This window comes from Rhineura floridana, chromosome 3 (assembly GCF_030035675.1).
Source record: "Rhineura floridana isolate rRhiFlo1 chromosome 3, rRhiFlo1.hap2, whole genome shotgun sequence".
In the NCBI taxonomy this organism is placed as follows: Eukaryota; Metazoa; Chordata; class Lepidosauria; order Squamata; family Rhineuridae; genus Rhineura; species Rhineura floridana.
In genome coordinates, this window is record NC_084482.1 from 164,565,674 (window position 1) to 164,593,013 (window position 27,340).

At 41.7% G+C, this 27,340-nt stretch overlaps 1 protein-coding gene across 5 annotated transcripts in view; it reads right to left on the reverse strand.

Moving 5' to 3' along the window:
- ITPR1 (inositol 1,4,5-trisphosphate receptor type 1) overlaps nucleotides 1-27,340 on the reverse strand; it is a 347,896-nt gene that overhangs the window by 10,723 nt on the left and 309,833 nt on the right. For 4 of the 5 annotated variants that reach the window (XM_061618551.1, XM_061618549.1, XM_061618550.1 and 1 more), the window contains one exon: nucleotides 26,810-26,970. In XM_061618551.1, coding sequence (XP_061474535.1) covers nucleotides 26,810-26,970 — 161 coding nt within the window. Of the gene's footprint in view, nucleotides 1-25,833; nucleotides 25,958-26,809; nucleotides 26,971-27,340 lie in introns of those variants that run through there. The other variant, XM_061618552.1, reaches the window with a different exon arrangement.

Consider the following 27,340-nt stretch of genomic DNA (forward strand, 5'->3'; position numbering starts at 1 on the left):
TCCATGAAGTTAATGTTTTCAGGAGACCTAAGAAATGAACCTAAAACTTTTATTCAAAGAAGGTCATTTTGCAGGTCAAAGAATGTTACTGCCTATGTAACAGAGTGTGCCTTAACTTGTTTCTACCCTCTCCTCCATCGTACGGGCAAATCATACCCATTTTGGACATGTTCTGTCCAAGGCTGAATAAAGGATTAAGCTTGATAATCAGGTTTCAGTTAAAGTTCAACAAAGCCCTTAAGGTGTCCGGTCTTGCAAGCAATATATGTTAAGTTGCCATAGCTTTTTTGCATGCATTATGTGAGCCATAATCTTAAGCCTTTTTTTTTTGTCTGTTTCCTTGCCTCCACAGACACACCCCTTTCCTACTGGTGTCCCACATACCAATGCTGTTATGCAGTGTCTGCTATGGCCCTCCTACAAGCCTGGTTGTGCCGTCAGCTCCCTCTTCCCGTCACAGCAGCAGCTTCCTCCCTTTAAACAGACCAACTGAATTAAGCCACTGACGGAAGCTGGCTAACCACAAGTGTTGTGTTTCTGGCTAGCCCTTTTCTAGGTAAAGTTGGAAAAGTCCCTTTCAAGTAGCAATCATCACAATCTCAGACACGGGGGTGGTGATGGCCAGAACTTTAAACTGTCCATGATTGGTAACTTATTTTTTTTCTTTATAAAAAAAAAGGAAGCTGCTAAGTGTGATGGAAATTATCATTCATTCTGAGAAAAACTCACACTTCCTTGCTTTCACTGAACTGAGTTTGTCCTAGGGGTCTTTCCAACCTTGGATTGTATCTTTAGTGTGATACTCGCCCTTACACTGAGTCACAACTGTCTTACAAGGGGATAGCTGCACTTTTACCCTCATCTCTCTCTCTTTTAAACCATGACATGTGTCTCAGCACTGGAGAGGGGAAAAGTGCATCTTCTTCACAAGAATTAAAGAACAGCAGCAAAACAGAAATCTTAAAAAGATGGTGTATTGTGGTGGGAGAAAAGGCAGCTCTGTTCATTTCACCAAGTTTCCTTGTTAAAGAGTCAGATGAATGCTAAAAAGAAGGAAAATCAGAAACAAAGAAAGACTTAAAATAGTTCACAGAATGGTGCAGCCATGAAACAGGGCTTGCACAGTTTGTCAACTATGGCTTACAAGTCATATCTAACAGGGGCCTCATGACTACATCCTACACAGCAATAACAATTGCAATGAACATGACTAGCAGGAGAATTGCACTGTGATCAATGTTGGAGTGCTGGAAAAATGCAATACCCCAATCTGGAGGAAAGACATATGAACTTCTTGCAACAAATGAATAACAATATTTATTGCATTATAAATGGATCAGTTCCAATGACCAGGAGGAAAGATACTGAAGTTATTTTTGCACCACTTTCAAAAAGACATAGAAGCCTTCACTGAATAATAGTTAAGTCTGATATCCATTTCCCACTTTTCAATTTTTATTCTCAGAGTTGTACTCCCATGATGCAGAAAGGGTGACTATCCCCAGATCAGACGAGATATATCTAAGAGGATCCTGAAGCAGTTCAACCTAATGCTAAGACTATGGAGAAGGAACAAGTCAAAGCCATTCCACACTATTACAGCCAAAGTATGAACTGTAGGTGCAATTTTGTGGAAAGACATGTGAAATTGGTTTGAAAAGCAATGTATACATAGCAACTGCAGCTGACATTTCTATATCTGAAAAAAAAGACAGATGAACTCTGGGGTGGGTATAGAATATTACTTGCTGTTATCATGCAACTTCAAGTATAGGTGTGACTTTTAAAAATGTTACCTGCAACTTGCTTATGAAATAACATCAGGAATGGTCCTAAAGCCATTCCATTTTGAGCAAAGAGCAATCAATGATTGGAGCAAAAACAGTGAACTTAAAATACCTTACAAATTCTAGAATGAAGTGGCTCAGAAAAAAACCCCCAGGAAGAGTTCAAAGGGGAATTCTACATGTTTGGGTGCATCTAACACTTGACTGGTTCAGACACTTCTGGGAAACCCAGCTGAAGTGCACAAGATAACTGAATAACATTTTAAGTTTCTGCTACTCACTAGTTCTTGAAAACAGAGATGGAGAAGCTGTGGCACTCCAGTTGTTGTTGGACTCCAACTCCCATCATCCCTGATCATTGGCCACACTGCCTGGGGGCTGATGGGAGTTGGGACCCAACATCTGGAGAGTCACAGGTTCCCCATCGCTGCTTTAAAAGAAAATGTTTTGAGACACAGAGAGAAAGTGGACAAGCGTCTGCAGTTGATTCTCTCCATAGGCCTTTCTCAAGGTCTCATCCACAACCTGCTTGTAGAGAAAGACAGACAAAGTAATACAACAGATCATTGATCTTGGTGGAAACTTTTCCAGGTAGCAACCCTTCACTATTAGGGGGAAATGAAGCAACTACGGAGATCTCAGTAAGCCACCACTCCACCCAGAGGTGAAGCAGGACAAATACTTGGAAGCTCTTATTTTTTAAAACTCAAAATAGTTCAGTGGCTGCAGGGAAATTCACAGCTAACAGCTGTTTCCCATGATGAAGTAATTTTCATTCCGAGCTAACCTTGCCCAGCTTTTACATAACCAGTGATGAAGAGCTGCTGAGGGATGGCCCATAGGAGGTTCCCTTTTGTCTTTCATGCTATGACAGTGCTGGCCCTTCCGCTAACCTAGTTTTTGTTGTTTGGCACTATAGGGATTACATAAGTAAACCAGGACACAAGCAGCTGGACTGGAATAAATGGCATAAAATGGATCATTAGAAAAAGCACTAGCATATACACACAGGGATCTTCTATAACCTGCCTGTGGTAATGAACCCCATCCTAAAATTATTGTGCAATGGATATGGGGGGGAGTGACCAAGGTGTTCTCTGAGAAGGGCAAAGCAGGTAATGTAGAGCCCCAGGGTCAATTCTTTCTCAAGGCAAATCAGCATCTAGGTTTGGTTCACAGAAGATGACAGCACACAACTGGGCCAAGACCAAAGCGGATGTATATGTCTCAATGTACAGTATTTTGAAATAGAGAAGCTGTGATTGAAAGGTGCAGTTTTCTTAAAGAGAAATAGTTCTAAAAATGGAAGCCATTTCAAAACAAAATTAATACTGTTGAGAATTTCAGAAAGGGTGTGGGGTTTCTGTCCCTCAACATCATTTTGTGAGAAGCGCAGTTTCTTGTAAACTGCAAGCTTGAATTTCTGCAGCCACAATCTGCTTCAGAATCTCAGCTTTCATGAATATGGAGTTTTAGTACTCAATGTTTGCAAGAAAATCTGCAAATGGCAAGAAACCAAAGTCTCATAGTGTTCAAGAACTTTGAGTGTTTTACTTATGACTCTCTGTCATAGTCTATAGTTGCTACCCTATTTACAATCCCCTTTTGTACTTGTTTTTTCAGTCCCAGTATGACTGGATTGATCACTGTTATGGGGAACAGTTCCCAGCTAGTCAGCACAAGCAAAACCTGCCAGGGTTATTGTGATAATCCCTGATTTTTTTTTCCATTTCCTCACAGGTGTGTTGGCAGCTTTTAATTGCAGTGAATGGCTGGTGGCAAGTTCCTACCACCTTTTCTTCATGGGCGTGTTCAGTCCAGCCAGACTTTTTAAAAAAAATCTTGCCTATAGCGAAGCCCAAAAATGTAATCACACGCTTCCACTCTAAGAAGTACCAAATGCTAGCAATGACACTTCATACCTACATTTCAGAAAGCAGCAGATTTCCAGAGGGATAGTCAAATTAGTTTGTTGCAGTATAAACAACAAAGAGTCTTGCTGAACCCCAAAGACTAACAAATTTATTATGACATAAGCTTTCATGCACCACAGCAAAGCAAATTTGTTCATAATCTAAGGTATGGAATTCTGTATGTTTCCATTTCTGCATTTCTTTTGCTGTTGAAATACAACCTGTCTTTGAACACAGCACTGTTTACATAGCACTCTGGGATTCAAGCAATTTACAAGAGCAGATGATTCCACCCAAATGTGAAACTTCAATGAAACCATTAACTACAGTTTCTCTAACCTTGTCTTTCTGGACTAGGATCCAGATAATGGCTGGAATCTAAAAGGCTGAATCCATATAAGGCGGTTTCAGCCCCTTCCTTCCACAGCCTCCTCTCTCCTTCCCCCCTCCTCCACCAAAAATCAGGGGAACCTCCAGAGTGGCATTCCACAAGGCATGAGAGATTGCCATTGAAAAGAAAATAATCCCTCTCATGTACATTCAAATAGATCTCTTTTGAACCTGGCCATTGAACTTCCATTCCTTCCTGTCTAAAGGTTATGCACTTTTGTAGAAACTATATACAAGCATAAATAGTATTAAGAAAGGGGATCATACTCAGGGTTTCTAGCTAAACAGCTGGCAAGAATCAAGGGTTTAAATTAGTTCGACATACAGGAAGTAGAGGAAGGCACAGCAGATGAGAGCAACATATGCACTTGAACATAACAGATATATCAGCGAGAGAGCAAAAGGCAACTGAACACCTGCCCTGAGAGTTTATAGTGAGACAGAACCACAATCATTAGTTTAACCCTATTATCCTCCCTTCATATCTAGCATAGCATTAGCTCACTTTGGTGTTCCATAATGGTAGAATGTTTCTATTTGAGCATGTAAAGGTTGTTACAATTCTTGTTTCACTAATCCTCATGAAAAACATGGGAAGAAGGTAATTAATATTCCCATTTGACAGATAAAAAGCAGTGCATGGGGAAAGTAATATGGTCAGCTCCAAACCAAGGGAAAGTAATGAGTTCATTATATCTACTTTTTATCAGGCTGCTGTGCAGAGGGAGAGAAGAGAGTCCAGGCTAATCCATAATCTCTGTAGTGAAACCAGCTGCTTCTGGTCCTCTCTCAGCTGTCACCTAGGATCCCAGCTGGGTGTTATAAAAACTGTAAATTTAAGTTTTAGTCCCCGAGTTTGTTTTTTTCCTTCTTCCTTCGTTGTGTGTCAGATTGTAAGCCTAAAGGCAGAAACTGTCTTACTAGTGATCTCTGTAAGCTGCTCTGGGAGCCTTTTTGGCTGAAGAGTGGGGTAAACATGAACTAATACTTAATCATATGAGCTATCAAATTTGGTACAAAATTCTCTCTCCCTCTTTTAATTTCCAGTAAACCAAGCAATGGCACAACAAAGACTTGAATGCCATCAAGTATATTTCAAATGTAGGCAATGGCTTTACCTCTAGAGGGCAGAACATACTAAATATGAACAGGACAGGCTTGTTTCTTCCTGCAGCTGTGGCTGATGTGTGGCACACCCAATTTTTAAGTCATTTATTTCAACTCTAAATTACCTAGGCACATTTAACCCTCAGGCATAGTGTCACCCAGTTTCCAGCAGCCTTGGCCTAGTACTAACGATACAACGTAGCTTTCCCTTGCTTCTGCTATTATTTAACTATGCGCTTATGTGAACTAGTTCTCTAGACACTTGGATGGAGACACAATATCAATTAAACTGTAGTTTACTGTAATTTTAGTCACTCATCCTTCCTCTGCATGGGCACACTGATAGCCATCCTTCTGGGTTGGAACAGCTAAAGTACAAATGAGGCCAAAGCACTGAACTTCTCTTGCCTAACTATATCCATTGAAACTTACAAGTATGCTCACAAATAAGATCACACTCTTATGGTTCATTATTGTGGAGCTTGCTCAGGAGAAGAGTTGGGTGGATTGTGCTCATGGGCATCATCAGCAAACATAGGTCAAACATAGTATTTAGTAGGGTGACTGTAATTCCAGTAAAATAAAAAAGAATCAACTTACTGCTCAGTGGCAAAAATATCCCCACTTAACACCTAAGTTTTTAAGGTTTCTCTAAGTAATCTTTCCAAAGACCTGGGTCTCACCATTATCCAGCTAATGCAACCAAAATGTTCACATGCCTCTTCTTTTCAGTTTCCTGGGCTGTTTTACCACAAAAAGAAACATTATGAAAAGGAGCTTTGCTCAGTTTTTTCGCCTCTTAAATGCAATGAAGATTCCAAAATAGCAAGAGTAGGTCATTAGAAATTATGGCTGCAGGTACCTACTGCACACAATAGAAAAATTCTGATGGTCTTCCCTAAAAGGCAGAGAATGCTCTTGAAGTTTTTACTCTTACAGCCAATTCAAATATGCTGTTTTTGGTATGACTGTAGTGCTTTTTGGTATGTGGACAAGACTCTATGTGGCTAACGGAACATTGCAACTCTTCCCACACAGGTCTGCTAAATCATAAGGAAAATAACACCAGTACTGCACCTCCCTAGAGCCTAGCAGAAGAGCTAGCAGGCCTACTTCTCACACAATTTGTAAGATTCATGTGATAAATGCATTTAAACATTATTGCAACTGTGTGGGACTCTGGGCAAATGGCACCATCTTCCAGTCACACTGCAGAACATTTGAATCCTCAGAGTGACTTGGGATAGTCAGAGACAGAAATATAAAGTAAAAGTGCCCCATGCTTCCCCGTAACATCCAAAGTGGAAGTTTCACATTTCCTCCGATGGTTAGATTTACAAACTATCTCCACATTTAAAGTATTAACATCTCATTGCAGAGGGAAAAATTCAGATATTATGCAGTAGCACAGAGAAGAGGAAATGCCTGAGCTCCCTTTTTTGTCTACATGTCTGAGGTTCTGAAACAGCTCTCAGTTTTTGAAGGGACCCCCTACAAGCTCTATACATTTTTAAACACTTTCACATATCCTAATTTCTATGGACCATACAACTGTTATGCTTTTCTACCTTCTTTTAGAACACTGCTGTCCCATAAAATTAGACTCACTAGAGAAGACAATAGGGAAGATAATCTAGATTCACTAGAGAAGGCAATAATGCTGGGAAAAACAGAAGGGAGTAGAAGAAGAGGAAGGCCAAACAAAAGATGGACTGATTCCATAAAGGAAGCCCAGACCTGAACGTACAAGATCTGAACAGGGTGGTTCATGACAGATGTGTTTGGAGGTCACTGATTCATAGGGTTGCCATAAGTCGTGATTGACTTGAAGGAACATAACAACAACAACAAAATTAGACCTCTCTAGCTTTAAGACAACTCATGGAACAGAAGCAACTCCTACATATTCTTAAGTCTTCCAAAGACCTGCTCCTTTCCCTCAACTTGCACAAAACCCTAGGAGATACTTATATAGCAGCAATTCATTATTATTTTTGAAGTAAGGCTGTGTACAGACATAATTTTCAGAATTATCTCCTGTACTGCTATAGTACTTTTTGTCCATGTTGCTGGATAGCCAGACAAAGGTAATTAAGAAGGGGAACCTTGCTTAATGAGGTGGGTGGGAGGGGAATCCATTTGATCCAAGAGACGTGTGCTCTAGGGCTGGAGAAGAGGAACACTGTTCAGTGAAAGAATGCTGGGGACCTATCACCCTTCCTTTACATTTATCTATTACCTTACTCCCTCCCTCCCCAGAACCTTTAAAAATCTTTAGAAACTTTTAAAAATCCAGAGATTATGGGGCACTGCATAGAGTGCATTATATATCTCATCAGCACTACTCATACTTGTGTCTGTGATATTAGCTTTCCATCTTCCTTGTGGAGAAGAACCTTGTTTTTCCAGATTCAGTTTCTAACGAGTCCAAGATCTGCACAACTGGTCTGATGACAGATCAAGAACACGTACAAATTTATAGTGAACAATAATGGTAGTACTAAACTTTCTTCACTACTATAACGTATTATAGTCCCTTACAAACTTCCAATCGAACATATGTACAGAAGGACTGTACTGCTTTTCAGGGAGTATGGAAGGGCCAATGTGAATACAAACTGTACATACATATGCTTTGCTCATGTGATCATGGAACAGGCAATTACGCAGCTGAGTGAGCAAAGCATGCATGTGTGTCACTTATATATCTGCAGGCACTTTCACAATTCCCCCTGAACATGCACATCAGATGGGGCAGTGATTAGGCACAATCCAATTTCCCACAGGTTCACATGAACATGTGCAAGCTGTTAATATTTCATATCCATGGTTGCACTTCATCCAGAGGGTTTTTCTCCTCATTTTTAGACTATTTGTATCTACCTATTTTAACATGTAAAACTTTTTATTTAGTTGTTCCCTTCCTGGACTATATATAACTTTAAAGACTGTTATCCATAAATAAACCATTTATTCTATTCTAGGTCCAATGAAATGGAACAACATATTACATGAGTCCTCTTTGGTCATTATTGTGGTGGGCATCTGGTGCACCACTTCACATTTATGGAGCTCTTGCCATGGAATCATAATGAAATTTGAACAACAAACAAACCCACATGCATACACACTCTCCCTCATACACCCCCCCCTTACGTCACTCTCAAGCTATGATGTGCCACGGACACTGGACTAGCAGAGTTCAACTGCTGATTTTTCTTGTGCTCACATCCTAAAGAAAATTATAGCACAAAACCTCTTTCATTTATTATGCATGCAATTTCCATGATCAGCATGTTTTTTTGGAACAGCTTCTGCAGGGTGCAAAAACATGTCACATAACCCATTTTAAAGTTATGCTTCATGCCTCAATTGAACCAGACATTGTGGGCAAAAGCACACTTAGCTTGCTGGAGTCATCTTTAAGGAAATAAGTTGGTTACAGTTATGATACTGCATCACAATGTTGAAAATGGGCTGCATGTAAGTGAAAAAGAACAGAAAATTCAGAAACATATTGATGCAACTATACTAACTGCATTTGTAACACACTGCGCATGCTCCTTGCAAATGTATGAAAACTGTTAACACCCTTGAACCATACAAAGTTCCTAGAACTGATCTCTTGACCACAAGTCTGGGAGAGCCAAACAAGCTACTGGCTGGAGATTAGCATCCTATAGTCACATTATTGTTTTAAGCCTAGTTATGTTTCTGTCCAAGCTAGGAAAGCTGAAAAAATAATTTAACCAACAGCAGTAATGCATAAACATGAAAAAGTCCAGGTTGGGTCAATGCTGTTTTATTTCTGAGATCCAGAATATTTGGATGTGTGGGATGTGAATAAAATTATTAAAAATATTTTAAAACTTCATAATGCAAAAAGCCAGCCATCACCATTGTAAATACTACTGCTCTTAACAATATCAACGAAAAATGGTAAAATTGTGCAGTAAGTGGCACACTGTAAAGCCTTCTCAAGCTCCAATCCAGCTCTTCTTAATATGCTTCTGTTATTGGGATGGAGAAAGAATGAAGTTAAGTAATTGCTTCTGCAAGAATATACAAACAGGAAGAAAGAAAATGTAGTTTTACTGTATTTTTAAGGCTGTTGCATTAGTACCTAGGAAAAAGGAAGCTGCCTTCTACTGAGTCAGACCACTGGTGTATTGTCTACACAGAGGGGCAAGGTTTCCCATGGGTTCAGGCAAGAGTCTCCCTGTCCTCTCTGGAGATGCCAGGGACTGGACCTGGGACCTTCTGGATGCAAATCAGATGCTCTCCCGCGGAGCTATATGACCTTTCCCCTAAGACTGCACATTAAATGGCATACAGGAAGCATGGGAGAAGACTTTGTGATGGTGACAATGGCGTATGTCAGAAACTTGTTTCTAAATTACATTTCAATGGTTTTGAACCATATATCTCAGTATCTTCATTCTTTATTATTATTTGATTTATATCCCGTCCTTCCTCCCAGCAGGACCTCAGGGCAGCAAACAAAAGCACTAAAAACACTTTAAAACATCATAAAAACAGACTTTAAAATACAATAAAAAAACCTTTAAAAACATTTTTTTAAAAAGCTTTGAAGACTTCTTTAAAAAAAGGTTAAAAACATTTTTAAAAAAGGTTTAAAAACATATTAAAAAGCAATTTCAACACAGAAGCAGACTGGGATTAGGTCTCAACTTAAAAGGCTTGTTGAAAGAAGAAAATCTTCAATAGGTGCCGAAAATATAACAGAGATGGCAGCTGTTTGATATTCAAGGGTAGGGAGTTCCATAGGGTAGGTGCCGCCACACTAAAGGTCCATTTCCTATGTAGTGCATAATGGACCTCCTGATAAGATGGTATCTGCAGGAGGCTCTCACCTGCAGAGTGCAGTGATCGACTGGGTGTATAAGGGATAAGACTGTCTTTCAGGTATCCTAGTCCCAAGCTATATAGGGCTTTGTACACCAAAACTAGAACCTTGAACTTGGCCCGGTAGCAAATGGGCAGCCAGTGCAATTCTTTCATCAGAGGGGTGACATGTTGGCAATATGCTGCCCCAGTAAGCAGTCCCGCTGCCGCATTTTGCACTAGCTGCAGCTTCCGGACCAATCTCAAGGGCAGCCCCACATAGAGTGCATTACAGCAATCCAGCCTGGAAGCTACCACAGTGGTCAGGCTATCCCAGTCCAGAAACGGCCACATCTGTCTTACCAGCCAAAGCTGGTAAAAGGCACTCCTAGCCACTGATGTCACCTGGGCCTCTAGCAACAAAGATGGATCTAGCACCCCTAGACTACAAACCTGCTCTTTCAGAGGGAGTATGACCCCTTCCTAGGCAGGCAACTGACCAATTATGAGTGCAAATGGAGACGAACTCCCGACGGCTGTGGTCTTGCACTTGTGAAGATCTCTACCAAGCTCTATGTGAAGGCGGTGAGGGCAGCGAAGAAGCAGTACTTTGCTGCCTCCATTCAGTCTTCTAACCGCCCAGCGGAACTTTATAAGGTTGTTCGGGGACTTTTACACTCTGGTCCTCAGAACGCAATAATACCATCAATAGCCCGCTGTAATGAGTTTGCAAGACACTTCCAAGATAAGATCACAAACATCCGCCAGGACCTTGACTCCAATATTGTAGCAGTTGAGCCTAATGAGGTGTCCGGAGCACAGTCCTGTCCTGTTTTATTGGATGAATTTCAGTTGGTTCAGCTCGAGGACGTGGACAAGGTGCTTGGACAGGTGCGGGCGACCACTTCTGCTCTGGATCCTTGCCCCTCATGGCTAATAAAAGCTAGCAGGAACGGAACAGCCGGATGGGCCAAGGAGGTGATCAATGCCTCTTTACGAGAGGGAGTGGTACCACCCTGCCTGAAACAGGCGGTGGTGAGACCGCTCCTAAAGAAACCCTCCTTGGACCCTGAAAATCTTGACAACTATAGACCGGTAGCAAATGTTCCGTTCCTGGGCAAGGTTTTAGAGCGTGTGGTCGCTCACCAGCTCCAGGCTCTCTTGGATGAAACTGATTATCTGGATCCATGTCAATCGGGCTTTCAGCCGGGGTTTGGTACAGAAACCGCCTTGGTCGCCCTGTATGATGACCTCTGTCGGGAGAAAGACAGAGGGAGTGTAACTCTGTTGGTTCTCCTTGATCTCTCAGCGGCTTTTGATACCATCGACCATGGTATCCTTCTGGGACGTCTTGCGGACTTAGGAGTTGGAGGCACTGCTTGGCAGTGGCTGTGCTCCTACCTCAAGAATCGTCTCCAGAAGTTGGTGCTTGGGAGCATTACTCGAGTCCCTGGATACTCCAATATGGGGTCCCACAGGGTTCAGTTCTGTCCCCCATGCTCTTTAATATCTATATGAAGCCGCTGGGTGAGGTCATTAGGAGATTTGGAGTGCGTTTCCAGCAATATGCTGATGATACGCAGCTCTACTTCTCCTTTTCATCTTCTTCAGGTGAGGCTGTTAATGTACTAAACCACTGCCTGGCCGCGATAATGGACTGGATGAGAGCTAATAAACTGAGACTCAATCCTGACAAGACTGAGATGCTGTTGGTGGGGGGGCTCTCTGCCCAGATGGTTGATGTCCGACCTGCCCTAGATGGGGTTACACTCCCCCTAAAGGAGCAGGTCCGTAGTTTGGGGGTCTTATTAGATCCGCTCCTGTCACTGGAGGCTCAAGTAGCCTCGGTGGCACGGAATGCGTTCTACCAGCTTCGGCTGGTAGCCCAACTACGACCCTATCTGGATAGGGAGAACCTTGCCACAGTTATCCATGCTCTGGTAACCTCTAGATTGGACTACTGTAATGCACTCTACGTAGGGTTACCTCTGAAGACGGTTCGGAAACTTCAGCTGGTGCAGAATGCTGCGGCCAGAGTTCTTACTGGGACAAAAAAAATTGATCATATAACACCTGTCCTGGCCCAGCTGCACTGGCTACCAATATGTTTCCGGGCCAGATTCAAAGTGTTGGTTCTTACCTATAAAGCCCTTAACGGCATCGGACCGCAATACCTGGCGGAACGCCTCTCCCGCTATGTACCTACCCGGTCGCTGCGCTCGACGTCGAAGGCCCTTCTCCGTGTCCCAACGCATAGGGAGGCACGGAGAACAATAACTAGAGCTAGGGCCTTCTCAGTGGTGGCCCCCGAACTATGGAATGCCCTCCCTGATGAGATACGCCTGGCGCCTTCTTTGTTATCTTTTCGGCGCCAGGTAAAGACCTACCTCTTCACCCAGGCATTTTAAAAATTTAAAAATTTGAATTTAAAATTGAAAATTTTTAATTATGTTTTATTGTGTATTGTATTTACATCCACTTGTATTTTAACCTGTTTTATTATGCTGTACACCGCCCTGGGAGCTTATTGCTATAGGGCAGTCTAAAAATGTAATAAAATAAATAAAATAAATAAATAAATTATCTGAACTTGGGAACCACCAACCCACAGTGCCTCCGTCTTGCTACGATTCAGACTCAGTTTATTGGCCCTCATCCAGTCCACCAGCGGTCAAGGGCTTGCATGGCCTCTCCCAATTCAGATGTTACAGAGAAATAGAGCTGGGTATCATCAGCATACTGCTGACATGTCACCCCAAATCTCCTGATGACTGCTCCCAAGGGCTTCCTATAGATGTTAAACAGCATAGGGGACAATGCTATTCTCTGAAAATGACCCTGGAGATAGGATCGGAACCACTGTAAAACAGTGCCTCTGATATCCATCTCACCAAGTCGGCCCAGAAGGATACCATGGTCAATGGTATCAAAAGCCTCTGAGAGATCAAGTAAGAGTAACAGGGTCGCACTCCCCATGTCCTTCTCCTGATAAAGGTCATCCATCACAGCAACCAAGGCCGATTCAGTCCCATAACCAGGCCTGAACCCAGACTGGAATGGGTCAAGATAATCTGTTTCATCCATAAGAACATAAGAACATTTGCCACTTTCCAGTCCTCAGGCACGGAGGAGGACCCAAGGGACAAGTTACATATTTTAGTTAGCAGATCAGCAATTTCACATTTGAGTTCTTTGAGAACTCTCGGGTGGATGCCATCCGGGCCTGGTGATTTGTCAGTTTTTATATTGTCCATTAAGCTTAGAACTTCCTCTCTCGTTACCACTATTTGTCTCAGTTCCTCAGAATCCCTTCCTGCAAATGTTAGTTCAGGTTCTTCTTATCACTTGTCACTTTTATTACTTGTACATACGACTGTCTCTGTCCATACCTTTTGTTCTTGCAGTCTCGTTGCAAATGTTGTTTAGACCCACATTTATAGCATGCCTTAAGTCCATATAGTCTTGTTTCTTTGTCATTTCTTTCAGTTCTTCTTTCCTGTTTTCCATTTGTCTCTGCATTTTTCCTGCATTCAGTACACGTTCATTCGCCTCTTTTGCTTTTATGTGGCTAATCTGAAAACGATCAGGAGGTTTCCCTATGTTTGATCTTTCTGACCTTCTGGGTATCACCAGTGCTTCACTTTCTTCATGTTTTACACGTACTGGTTCTGTTTCCTCCTGTTTTCCGTTTGTCTCTGCACATCTCTCCCATTCCTGGATCAATTTGCCTTCAACATATTGAACTGTCAATCCAGCGTCAGACATCGCTTCAAGAGAGCTAATTAATGGATCCCAGGTGGAGTCCAGAGATGACAACATGATGTAAACCTGTTGTAGAGGAGAATGTACGACCTCTCTCTCCCTTAGCTCCGCAAACAACCTTTTCATTTCAAGTAAATGAGTAGACATGTTCACTCCTTCCGTCAGCCTCATTTGATGCAATTTGCGTGCCAAATAAATCTTACTACACGCCGTCTTCCATATATGCACGTCTCTCAAAGTTTCCCACATCTCTTTCGCTGTTTGTTTATATTGGATGTGCAGTAGCTGTGAGTCGTCCACGGCCAGAATCAAAAACGATCTCGCTTTTTCCTCCATACGTATCCAAGGAGCCAGTGGTGGGATAGCCGGTGGGTCATGCTCTATAACCTGCCATACGTCTTCTTTTGTCAAAAATGCTTCCATTCGTAATCTCCAGCAGGAATAATTTTGTTCAGTGAGATGTTCCAAAGGCATTCCAGCAGATAATGTGACAGCCATTTCTGCAAACACGTCTCCTTGCCTTGCCAGTCTCGTCTGTTGTGTTTCTTTCGTCCGTCAGCTCTCCACAGCTGCCCATTCCCGACGATTTACAAGTTTTACCTTGCTTGCTTCTGTGGGGCACTCTGCATGCGCTCTATGCCATTCTCTCCTGGGCCCATAACCCTTGTTGTGGTTTGCGTGTGTGTGTGAGTGCGGCACACAGCTTGTGCTTCGTGCGTAAGAGAAAATAAAGAAGCGATTCCAGTCCTTTTGTTTAAGATGAGACTTTTACTTGCAAAGCTCAATAGGTTGATCAGACAGATACAAACACCTTTCTCTCTCAGTTTTACGACCTCCACTAACATTAACAACTCTCCAGCTCATTCCTACTCCCACACCCACTACTTGGGCATCAAGGTTTATTTATTGCTTCTCTGCCAGCGGCCGAGACCTTGGAAAGCTCAGCCGATTTAACCCCTTTTTAGTCTTTCTGGAAACCAGACTCATTCTATGCACAACAGTTCCACCTCCATACTCAAAATGAAATGGGGCCTGGAAGTGTGCAACAACCCCACACATACCTTGCTAATTAGATTACCAATGCCAGGATGTCTGTCTTATCGACTACTCTCCTGCTCCCCCACACACACCGGGCATCATGAAAGACCCAGTTCTGGGCTCAGAAAGAAAATAAATATCTAGTCCTCTTCAAAGTATTGATAAGCCTCTTGTTTTAATTGAAATAATAATTATAAATTCTTGTTCTTATCACTAATAGGAGTTAATTATCTTGCATATGCTGCTGTTGCTTCTATGGCTGTAACGGAGTGAGGTTAAAGATAAGTGAAATGCAAATAGGAAAAAAAAAACAGAAGGCAGTAACACTTTCCTAAATGTAATACCATACCAACCACAACAAGGTTCCTATGAGTAAGGCAAAAAACTAAGCATCTCACAACCAGTCAGGATTCCTAACCAAAACCCAAAAATATGATAAATGAAGAAATATGTATATAAGCATGATTATCAAATATATTTATTATTTACACAAACTGTAAAGATATTTATAGTGCAATCCTAAATTTATTTATTCAGAAGCAAGTCCCAGCGTATTCAGTGGGGCTTACTCAAACAGGGACAGAACTGCAACCTCAAGTGATAAGCAACTTCATTCACACAACCCAAAATGCCGAATCATGCCACTTTACGCTGTTTTGCAACTGTTTATACTTGTTTTATGGTCATTGGATTTTAAATGGCTTTATTTCTTGTTGTGAGCTGCATTGGTTTCCAACCCTACCTCACAGGGGTGTTGGAAAGACTCCATACACGCACACGCACACACAGCAGATGTATAAATACATACAGCCCATATAATAGTTTATTGTCAAACCAGTTGGTCATTGCAGAAAAATCAGTATTAGTTTAAAAAAAATCAGTATTACTTTCCTACAGAATAAAAACTGTAATACCTAAGTAAGCCCTGCCTACTTGCTTTAAAATTGGACTGGAGACAGAAAGAGTTAGAACACAAACATAATTCTTTTTTACATTCACTCCAAAGTCCCATTGATTTTCAGCACATTCATAACCATGTCTACTCAAAGTAAGTCCTATTGAATTAAATGGGATTTACTTTGGGCATATGGGATTAGCATTGCTTTTACAAACAGCAAGTATTGGGAAAGTTTTCAAAACACTGCCCAAGCTCTGACTCCTGCACACAAGAGGAAAAAAACTGAAATGTATATACTTACCCAATTTATGAGATTTTCAGATAAACGGGGGGGGGGGTGAAACCACCATTTTGTTTTCTAGACACTGCCTCAGGTCAATGAAACTGAAACACAATCCCTGATTGGCTGCAATGCTGAACGGGCGGGGTTAAAGCTACAAAGTGCTATAGTACGGTACTGTTTAAAGAAAGATTTAACAGTCGAGGGGGTTGGCTGACGTTTTTATGTATATCTCGAGAACCGGACCACCTAGAAACTTTTTTTTTTTTTAAATTAAAGCTGAGAATCCGGGCCACGTAAGGGGCTAGCCGGGCGCCGGGTGGCATGCATAGAATCCGGGTAAAACCCGGCTATCCGGGCAATATGGCAACCCTATGTCAACGTATTTCTGAAAATTGTTTGCGGCTACATTCACACCATACATACTATTATTTCACTTTCAACAGTCATGGCTTCCCCCAAAGAATCCTGGGAACTATAATTTGTTCTCATAGAATAGGGGTCTTGTAACAACTCTCAGCACCCTTCACAAACTTCATTTCCCAGGATTCTTATGATATGAATGTGGCCTGTGTGTTTACCCAAGAAAAAATGCAGAAGGGAGCAGTCTGGACTGGACGTTTTTGTTCCTTTCTTGGTGAGCTGTTTTTCCTTATGAAAATTGTCCCTTCCAAACTATTTTTCACTCAGTACTTCTTTTGGTAAAAACACACAGAGAGATTTGGGTAAAATATGCATATGGCTTTGAGCTTTTTAAAGGGAGAACAGAACAAAAGTGTAATGAAAATAAAGTATCCAAACAAATAAATATGTACTCCAAATACATTTAGCCTTCATAAGAGATTGTCTTATAAAATCCCAGTTCAAAAGCTTGACTGTGGTAGCTATTCAACATCTCATGAATAGGAGACAAGGCAAAGGGGTGAAGTGTCGTGGCCTTGCTGCAGGATAGTTACACTGTTCACTGCTTTAAAGGGGGGGGTAGATGTGCAGAACAATGCTAGAGGGGGAGTGCAAAAAAGCTTATTTACAGCACAACCCTATGCATGTTTATTCAGAATTAAGTCCCACAGAGTTCAGTGGAGCTTATTCCTGAGAAGGTAGGTACAGAATTGCAGCCTAAATAGTGGGGCATTTATGTGGAAGGAAGAGTGGTTTCGCTGGGAACTGTTTCAGGCTATACAAGCACTTTTGTGATTCACTGGTGCAGTGGGGAAATGCTCAGTCTCTTGAGAATCTTTTTAAAAGCAATTAATTGAACAGTTTTTCAAAAAGACCACAAAGTAGTGTTTTCATAGGGGAGGGACAGGAGTTGTCATTTCTTACTATGATGACGTGTACAATCCATTAGGTGCCCATGGAATTCTCACAAGCACATTCTGTTAAGCATTTGCAAGAACAATTGATTTATTAAGTGGTGTTGGAGAAAAACCCCTGCACTTTCTCAGTAGCTAAATGCTGCCATTGAGTGCTGAGAAAATGCAATAAAAGTGCTACCTTGAGGGAAAGATGTCTGTGATCATACTCAAGAAGCAAGTAACAACTGAGAATGTAGAAGCTATCCTGATGGATCCGACCAAAGATTCATCTCAACTAGTTCACAAACAAGACATGAAAGCCAGCCTCTGGTATTCAATATACTGTCTGCAAACATGGAGATCCCATTTTACCTATGTTCTCTCCTTCATGAATTTGTCTAATCCTTTTTTTAAAGTAATCTAACCTAGCAGCTATCACAAAGCATTGTGATAATGAGCCATATTATATTATGCCTTGGGTGAAATAACTGAGTTATTACTGCATGAAGAAATGTGCAAAGGTCTTTAGCTTGTGCTGTAGTGGGAAGCAATATTTCTTGACCTTCCAGTTTGTCAGCATGAAGAAGAGCTTATGTGTGTGATACTTGCACTTTTCTCTTTTGAAGGAAATACTACAAGGAACCTCCTGCTGCAATGAAGTTGAACGACTTTGCCTTCTAATGTTTTTTCAGCCAAACTAAGGCTGGCGGGGTTGCCACCAAAGGGGCAACACCAAAGGGGATAGCCCCTTGGGGAGTCCCGAGTGCGAGGGCACTACCCTTTCTATTTCTTTCTTTTTTCCTAACCAATCTGGGGGAGACTGGTAGTGAGGAGGGCATATGGCTCATGTGTAGTTCCTGCACAGAGTGAAAGCCTGTGCAGTGAACTGAATGATAGTTGAAAGTTGCCAGATGCCTTCAGAGTGAGAGTCTGTAACTGACAGAAGGCTGGTCCTCCCTGGGTGTGAGACAGAGAGGGAGCAGATGTGCCCTGTGTGAAAAATATTGAGTGGGTCTGACAGGTTCCAATTCTCACAGAGGCCTACTGAGATAATTGGCTCAGATAGGTTTTGTTGGTAGGGTCTTGTTGGGTCCATATCAGGTGTTTAGGAAGAGTCTTAGTAAGGAGGGACATTGGTGATGCCACCCCAATTCCAGTGATCACGGATAGAGGGAAGTATAGCCATGGGGGGGTGAATTACCATAGAAGATGAGGGCAACGCTATCTACACCTTGTTCCTCCCTTCCACTCCTCTCATGGATGAGTTCCTCGTTGTGCATCTGCTGTGCCCACTGGCCTGTATGTATTGTTGTTTAATGCCAGATCATTACACAATAAGACCACATGCATCCATGATTTGATCGTGGATGAAGGTGCCGATTTGGTGTGCATTACTGAGACCTGGGTGGGTGAGCTGGGAGGAGTTGATCTGACCTAGCTTTGCCCACCTGGATACTCGGAGCAACACCAGCACAGGCTGCAGGGATGGGGGGGAGGAGTTGCTGTGGTCTATAGAACTTCCATCTCTGTCACCAGGAAACCACTCTCTTGGAGCTGGCTGTGAGGGCCGGCACCTGGTGTTGGGCCAAGGAGACAGGAAACTAGAGTTGCTGCTGGTGTACTGTCCACCCTGCTGCCCGGCAGCTTCTCTGACTGACCTGGTGGAGGCCATCTTGGCTGTGGTATTGGAGGAGCCCAGAACGATAGCCCTGGGTGATTTCAATGTCCATGCTGAGGCTGCCTCTAGTGTTCTGACTCGGGACTTCACGGCCTCAATGACAACCATGGGGCTGTCTCAAGTTGTCACCGGCCCAACACATAGGGCAGGGCACACCCTCGACTTGGTTTGTCCTCCAGATGGAGGAAGGGATGGTTATGTCACCCCATTGTCTTGGTCAGACCACTTACTGGTGAAGTTTAGACTTGTAGCTTCGATCCTTCCCTGCAGGGGTGGGGGACAGATTAAGATGGTCCGCCCCCGGAGACTAATAGAATCTACTGAATTCCTGAATGCCCTGGGGGAGTTCCCAGTAGATAGAGCAAGTGACCCTGTTGAAACCCTTGTCATACTGTGGAACAGTGAGGCGCATTGGGCTTTTGACACAGTTGCCCCCAAGCGTCCTCTCTGCCATTGCGGAGACCATTTTGCACCTTGGTATACCAGTGAGCTAAGGCAATGAAACAGCTGGACCACGGCTAGAGTGCAAGTGGCGAAAGACGTGCTGTGAGGCTGATTGGGCACAAGTAAAACATCATAACCATGCCTACTGTGTGGTGGTGAGGGCAGCAAAAAAGGCCCACTCCAATGCCTCCATCACATCCTCAAGTAGCCATCCAGTGGAGCTTTTCCATATTGTCAGGGGTCTGTTGACATCAACTCCAGGAAATGAAGTCTTAGACGCTTCAGAGGCCCACTGTGAATTGTTTGCAAGGCACTGTGAGGGTAAAGTTGCTTGCCTCTGTAGCAGTCTTGATGCCCCATCCACATCTACTGTAGTCCCCAATGAGGTGTCCAGTGCAACGTCTGCTGCAACTTCTTGGGAACGGTTTCAGTTGATGCGGCCTGATGACGTAGACAAGGTGCTTGCGATGATGCGGCCAGCAATGTGTCCTCTCAACCTTTGCCCTTCTTGGTTTGTTGAAGCTTGCTGAGAGGGTTTGACTGAGTAGATCCAGGGTGTGGTGAACGCATTGTGGGAGGGAGTGGTTCCAGCTGCCCTGAAAGAGGCAGTAATCCCACCGCTCCTGAAAAAGCCCACCTTGGACCCATTGGTCTGCGACAATTACCGACCGGTTGCAAATACCCCCTTCTTAGGGAAGGTGATTGAGACGGTTGTGGCGTAGCAATTGCAAGTACTCTTGCATGCAAGAAGACAATAAGGGATGCTAAAAAAGATTTTGAGGAGCACATTGCTAAGAACATAAAAACCAACAACAAAAAATTCTATAAATACATTCAAAGCAGGAGACCATCTAGGGAGACAATTGGACCCTTGGATGATAAGGGAGTCAAAGGTGTCCTAAAGAACGATAAGGAGATTGCAGAGAAGCTAAATGAATTCTTTGCATCTGTCTTCACAGTGGAAGATATAGGGCAGATCCCTGAACCTGAACTAACATTTGCAGGAAGGGATTCTGAGGAACTGAGACAAATAGTGGTAACGAGAGAGGAAGTTCTAAGCTTAATGGACAATATAAAAACTGACAAATCACCGGGCCCGGATGGCATCCACCCGAGAGTTCTCAAAGAACTCAAAGGTGAAATTGCTGATCTGCTAACTAAAATATGTAACTTGTCCCTTGGGTCCTCCTCCGTGCCTGAGGACTGGAAAGTGGCAAATGTAACGCCAATCTTCAAAAAGGGATCCAGAGGGGATCCCGGAAATTACAAGCCAGTTAGCTTAACTTCTGTCCCTGGAAAACTGGTAGAAAGTATAATTAAAGCTAGATTAACTAAGCACATAGAAGAACAAGCCTTGCTGAAGCAGAGCCAGCATGGCTTCTGCAAGGGAAAGTCCTGTCTCAGTAACCTATTAGAATTCTTTGAGAGTGTCAACAAGCATATAGATAGAGGTGATCCAGTGGACATAGTGTACTTAGACTTTCAAAAAGCGTTTGACAAGGTACCTCACCAAAGGCTTCTGAGGAAGCTTAGCAGTCATGGAATAAGAGAAGAGGTCCTCTTGTGGATAAGGAATTAGTTAAGAAGCAGAAAGCAGAGAGTAGGAATAAACGGACAGTTCTCCCAATGGAGGGCTGTAGAAAGTGGAGTCCCTCAAGGATCGGTATTGGGACCTGTACTTTTCAACTTGTTCATTAATGACCTAGAATTAGGAGTGAGCAGTGAAGTGGCCAAGTTTGCTGACGACACTAAATTGTTCAGGGTTGTTAAAACAAAATGGGATTGCGAAGAGCTCCAAAAAGACCTCTCCAAACTGAGTGAATGGGCGGAAAAATGGCAAATGCAATTCAATATAAACAAGTGTAAAATTATGCATATTGAAGCAAAAAATCTTAATTTCACATATACGCTCATGGGGTCTGAACTGGCGGTGACCGACCAGGAGACAGACCTCGGGGTTGTAGTGGACAGCACGATGAAAATGTCGACCCAGTGTGCGGCAGCTGTGAAAAAGACAAATTCCATGCTAGCGATAATTAGGAAAGGTATTGAAAATAAAACAGCCGATATCATAATGCCGTTGTATAAATCTATGGTGCGGCCGCATTTGGAATACTGTGTACAGTTCTGGTCGCCTCATCTCAAAAAGGATATTATAGAGTTGGAAAAGGTTCAGAAGAGGGCAACCAGAATGATCAAGGGGATGGAGCGACTCCCTTACGAGGAAAGGTTGCAGCATTTGGGGCTTTTTAGTTTAGAGAAAAGGCGGGTCAGAGGAGACATGATAGAAGTGTATAAAATTATGCATGGCATTGAGAAAGTGGATAGAGAAAAGTTCTTCTCCCTCTCTCATAATACTAGAACTCGTGGACATTCAAAGAAGCTGAATGTTGGAAGATTCAGGACAGACAAAAGGAAGTACTTCTTTACTCAGCGCATAGTTAAACTATGGAATTTGCTCCCACAAGATGCAGTAATGGCCACCAGCTTGGATGGCTTTAAAAGAAGATTAGACCAATTCATGGAGGACAGGGCTATCAATGGCTACTAGCCAGGATGGTTGTGCTCTGCCACCCTAGTCAGAGGCAGCATGCTTCTGAAAACCAGTTGCTGGAAGCCTCAGGAGGGGAGAGTGTTCTTGCACTCGGGTCCTGCTTGCGGGCTTCCCCCAGGCACCTGGTTGGCCACTGTGAGAACAGGATGCTGGACTAGATGGGCCACTGGCCTGATCCAGCAGGCTCTTCTTATGTTCTTATGTTCTTAAGAAGGATGATAAAGAGGATGACTGGATTACAGATTCGGGGGCAACCCATAGCATGATAAAGAACATAAACTTGTATAAAACTATGCGTCCCACAAAGGAATCAGTGTTGCTGGCTGATGGCACATTAAGGCAAGTTGTGGGGAGGGGTACTGTTTATGTACAAGTGTTAAATACAATCATGACGGATGTATTATGTGTTCCAGATCTTGATAATAATATCCTTTCAGTAGCTAAGTTAAACAGCATGGGATATATGGTAAAATTTGAAAAAGGGAAATGTGAGATAAAGCAAGGAGGCAAAACATGTGTAACTGGAAGCCTCAAAGATTCCTTGTTTTATGTAAAACTAGGTTCTCTGGGAAAAGCAGCCAAAATAAGTAATGAAAAACCACATAAGGATTGTGTGCACATCTGGCATAGAAAGTTGGGGCATGTTAATTACGAGACAATTGGAAAAACACCCAAGCATATTTAAGATTTGACATATAAGGAGTGCCAGAGGCATGTGGAGTGCGAGGTTTGTAAACAAACCAAAGCAACAGTAGCACCAATAAACAAAGAAGCCACTAGCAGCACTAATCGACCATATCAGAAAATACACATAGATTTAGCAGGGCCGTTTCAGAAGTCGCATGGGGGTGCTAAATATGTTTTTGTCATTGTGGAGGCTCCTACACAGAGCGTTGAACATGTCTCCATACGAGAAGCTGTACAAACAGAAGCCTAGGCTACAGCATATAATACAATTTGGAGCTAAATGCTGGGTACACATACCAAAGGGGAGAAGGCATGGCAAACTAGCGCCTAGGGCACAAATGGGGTATATGCTGGGTTTTCAGAATGCCTATTACTGGGTATGGTTGCCACACCAGAAGCAGGTTGTTCTCAGCAGAAGTGTACAAGCGCAGGAACCAGAATGGGGAGCAACAGTACTAGTGGATTTAGAAAACACAACTAAAAGAAATGAAACAGTAGAACAAGACATAAAACAGGAGGAAACAGAACCAGTACGTGTAAAACATGAAGAAAGTGAAGCACAGGTGATACCCAGAAGGTCAGAAAGATCAAACATAGGGAAACCTCCTGATCGTTTTCAGATTAGCCACATAAAAGCAAAAGAGGCGAATGAACGTGTACTGAATGCAGGAAAAATGTTTGATGATGAAACGTTATACCTGGAATGTATCAAATAATAAAGTGAAAACTGTGTAAAAAATAAACTGTGTAATTACCTGTAAAATGTAAAGGTGAAAAATGTCTGTAACTATGTTTGTAAAGAGTCTTTGCTGGAAAGGTGGGAGTTGTGCATAGAATGAGTCTGGTTTCCAGAAAGACTAAAAAGGGGTTAAATCAGCTGAGCTTTCCAAGGCCTCGGCCGCTGGCAGAGAAGCAATAAATAAACCTTGATGCCCAAGTAGTGGGTGTGGGAGTAGGAATGACCTGGAGAGTTGTTAATGTTAGTGGAGGTCGTAAAGCTGAGAGAAAAAGGCGTTTGTATCTGTCTGATCAACCTATTGAGCTTTGCAAGTAAAAGTCTCATCTTAAACAAAAGGACTGGAATCGCTTCTTTATTTTCTCTTACGCACAAAGCACAAGCTGTGTGCCGCACTCACACACACACGCAAACCACAACAGGAACCTGTGTAGATGTGGTTGAGAAATTTTGAGTTAAGCAAAGCTCTGCTTTTATAAAACCTAAGAAACATACAGATACTTTGAATGTCTGAGTGTCTGCACCAGTGAAATACTGGAGGAACTTGTAAAACTTGCTGCAACAGTATTTAGAACTGAGCATGTGGTGTGAAAGACTCATTTTCCTAACATTTTGGCTTGTTTTTCTCCACCCACCATATCTCTAAAATATATTGTATATGTTATGGTTAACCGTGCTGCTGCCCTGACTTACTTTATGTTTGTTGCTATTTTGTGTTTTTATTATGTTTTTATATTGATTGTGTGTTTTTATTGTTTTTATTATATTTGTAAGCTGTGCTGAGCTCTGTTTTTAACAGCAAAAGGGCAGGATATAAATTCTCTTAATCAATCAATAAATACTCCATAGTGTTGGAAACTAGAGTCTAGGCATTTAAGGCTGAAAATGTTGCTTTTTAAAAAAAAGATTTCTCACATCTTTCCCCAGTTTTTGGTGGTAATTCCTAGGCACAAAAACAAAACAACTGGACAATCCAAATATTAATATGCAAATATTTGCATAATATGCAAATAAAATGCAAATAATTTGCATAATATGCAAATTAACCTGCCCAGATTTGTGGAACTGGAATATGGCAACCCTACGTTGACATGACTCAGTGCCTGGCATGGTTTGACCCTCCAAGCGGCTTATAGGCCTCCCTAAAAGTAAAAAATAACAATCTGCTCAATGCATAGTTCTTCCATGCTCCAAGCTGCTCTTACTTACAAAGATTTTGCCTGCAAATTCCTGGGTTTTGTCAGACATACATAATCACATAGGGTTACACATTTTTAAGTCCAGGCATTTTGGCAGGAAAATACTATGGCTTTCCAGCAAAGTATGGTCTTTAAAATGTTTTCTATACATTATTCTCGCAAATATTAACATTCTGACTGAACTACAGAATTCATCTCAACAGAATGCTGCATTTCTAAGCACCAGTCATTCTAGCATGCAGAGGAACCATAAAATATAGGCTGCCTTTACAGAGAACATGCTTTACTACCCCACTAAGCCTCTGTCAGATGACTACTCACAAGACTTCTTTAAGCCATCATTATTTGGGAAGCACTCCAAAACTAAGGCATAGACTTCAGTGATCCCAAAATAATATGGGTTTATAAGACATCTCAACAACAGATTTTATGTTCCCAACAAGTTAACTTATGTTGCACCTTAATAGGGCAATACCAAGTCTTTAACAGAAAGGGGGAATCAACATTCAATTGGATTTGCCTCAGAGGAAGTCTATGAGACAGAAGCTATCAGAAAAAATGCAACTCACTCTCCTGGCCAGTCAATGTCCTCAGCAGCAAATCAGATTTTGAAAAGAGCAACTGTGACAGGACTTACTAACCTGGAGTCTGACCCAAAAAAAGGGGATCCAGTTGTTTTTAAAGGGATTTACAGAAATGTTACTTAAAAAATAAACTCATAAATCAAGAGGTAGTATTGGAATTCATAATAAAGGTTTTTTGATTAAAAGTTTTTTTCTCTCATAAGGCATCTGTGATGAACAGAAGAGAAAGGCTGTTTACCTCATTCCATATTGTTTTCAAAGTAAAATGGTCTCAAAACACAACAAAACATTGTTATTTATACCTGTTTATTTGGCCCTCTTGTGCAAACATTTTAAAGGATTAATGACCACAGTTATGAAGATGCTATCCCTGATTGCTGCAAAAAAATTTGTATCTCACTGAAGATCAATTTAATATTAAATTAGCAATTTACCTATAATTAATTTAACCTCCTGTGGCCTGCAAAAAGCACTTTATTGATAATATTTTGCGGTTATCATTATAGAACCAATTTTAATTATAGTTTAAAAATTAGATGTATTTGACAATTTAATGTAAAATATTAAATGTATTAGGGATTACTTTCTGTTGTGGGTCATTTAATAATCTATATAACTGATCCATTCTGTGGGTTTGTAATAAAATGATGTTTTAAGAAGCTACATAAGAATGGCTTAGGTTGGTGGGTTCCTTATCACCCTTTGTGGGGCAGGGAAGACAGTTAGTTATGACCACGAAAGCATTAGGAGATGACACCTGTTGAGAAATCAAAGAGAATATTTTTGCACTTTTGAAAACCTTTCCAGACCAACATCTTGCCAAGAAAGCCGTTGTCAATTTATTGTAAACTATTCCTGTACTGTCCTCAAGGTAATACTGCTGCCTTGGGTATTCTCAGCCCTCAGGTCACAATGTATACCGTTATTTTGAAAAATAAAAGGTTTTCTCCTCCCTCTACTAGCCAGGACATCCAAAACAGGCAGCACAATATCAAATGGGTTTGCAAATGTGTCATGAACACTGACTGGATAAGCGCCCATGATACTGTTGATAATGGAAAAAAGTATCTTCTACCCTTGCCATTTCGATGCCATTTCAAGACTTTTAAATAAGAATATAAGCAGAGGCTACCAATCTCCTGGCAACAACAGCCCACTAGATGCTGATTCTTTTAAAATCTTTATAGGGTGTGCATTCTCATTTTCCAGTACTGAAGGACCACATCTCTATTTTGGCATTATGTGGTATATTAATTAATTAATTAATATTGTTATTAAACTCTAACAGGTATTTTATTATTGGGAAAAAGCCAATGTACATCTGTTACATACAGACAGAATATCACACTATGGTGACTGGATAATGACTAGGATGATAAGAAAAAATACCACTTTCTAAATTCACCTAAGAAAGAACGGGAACATTTACTACCTTTTCATCCTTTCTGCATTTGCACAACAATAAAAGGAAGATATACAAGACTTGTTTGATTTATTGCAATTGTTTTTTGTTTTTCCCATCTCCTTACACACTGGATTTGCATTTAATTAATCAAAAGCAAAGAAGTCTGGAAAAGCCATTATTTCAGGGGAAGTACCCCAAACTCACCTTTATCATTTCTGCCACATAGCTTTCAGGTCCTGTATATTCTGTGGAATCCTTTACTTTGACCAAGACAATAAAGAATAAGTAGTGCCACATATTATGTTCCTCTTTAATATGCTCTTCAAAAGTGACTGTCTTATTATCAAACTTGTCTCTTTCCAGACCTAATGGGGAAACACACAGGTAAATCACCTTCTTTAGGTTTTTACAGTGGAAAACATAATTGCCTCCTACTTCACAATGAGGAAAACATATTGAAGATAATGGGATTTCCAAAATTACTTTAAGGGCACGTTTGCCCACCTATATTTTGGGGGTTAAATGCACTTAAGTGCACTTGCACGGGGCATCTGGTCCCTTGGAACAAAGGCTTCAATTTCCTTTGGACTGTCCAGATGGGTGAGGGAGTTGAGAGTTTGGCCATAACATATGGGTGCTTGTGTGCTTCAAATTGCACCCTATTGTGCAATGTCAGAAGTATGAGCAGTTGAAGTAACTAAAACAGTTTTGTAGCCTGAGACATTATGGGTTGTA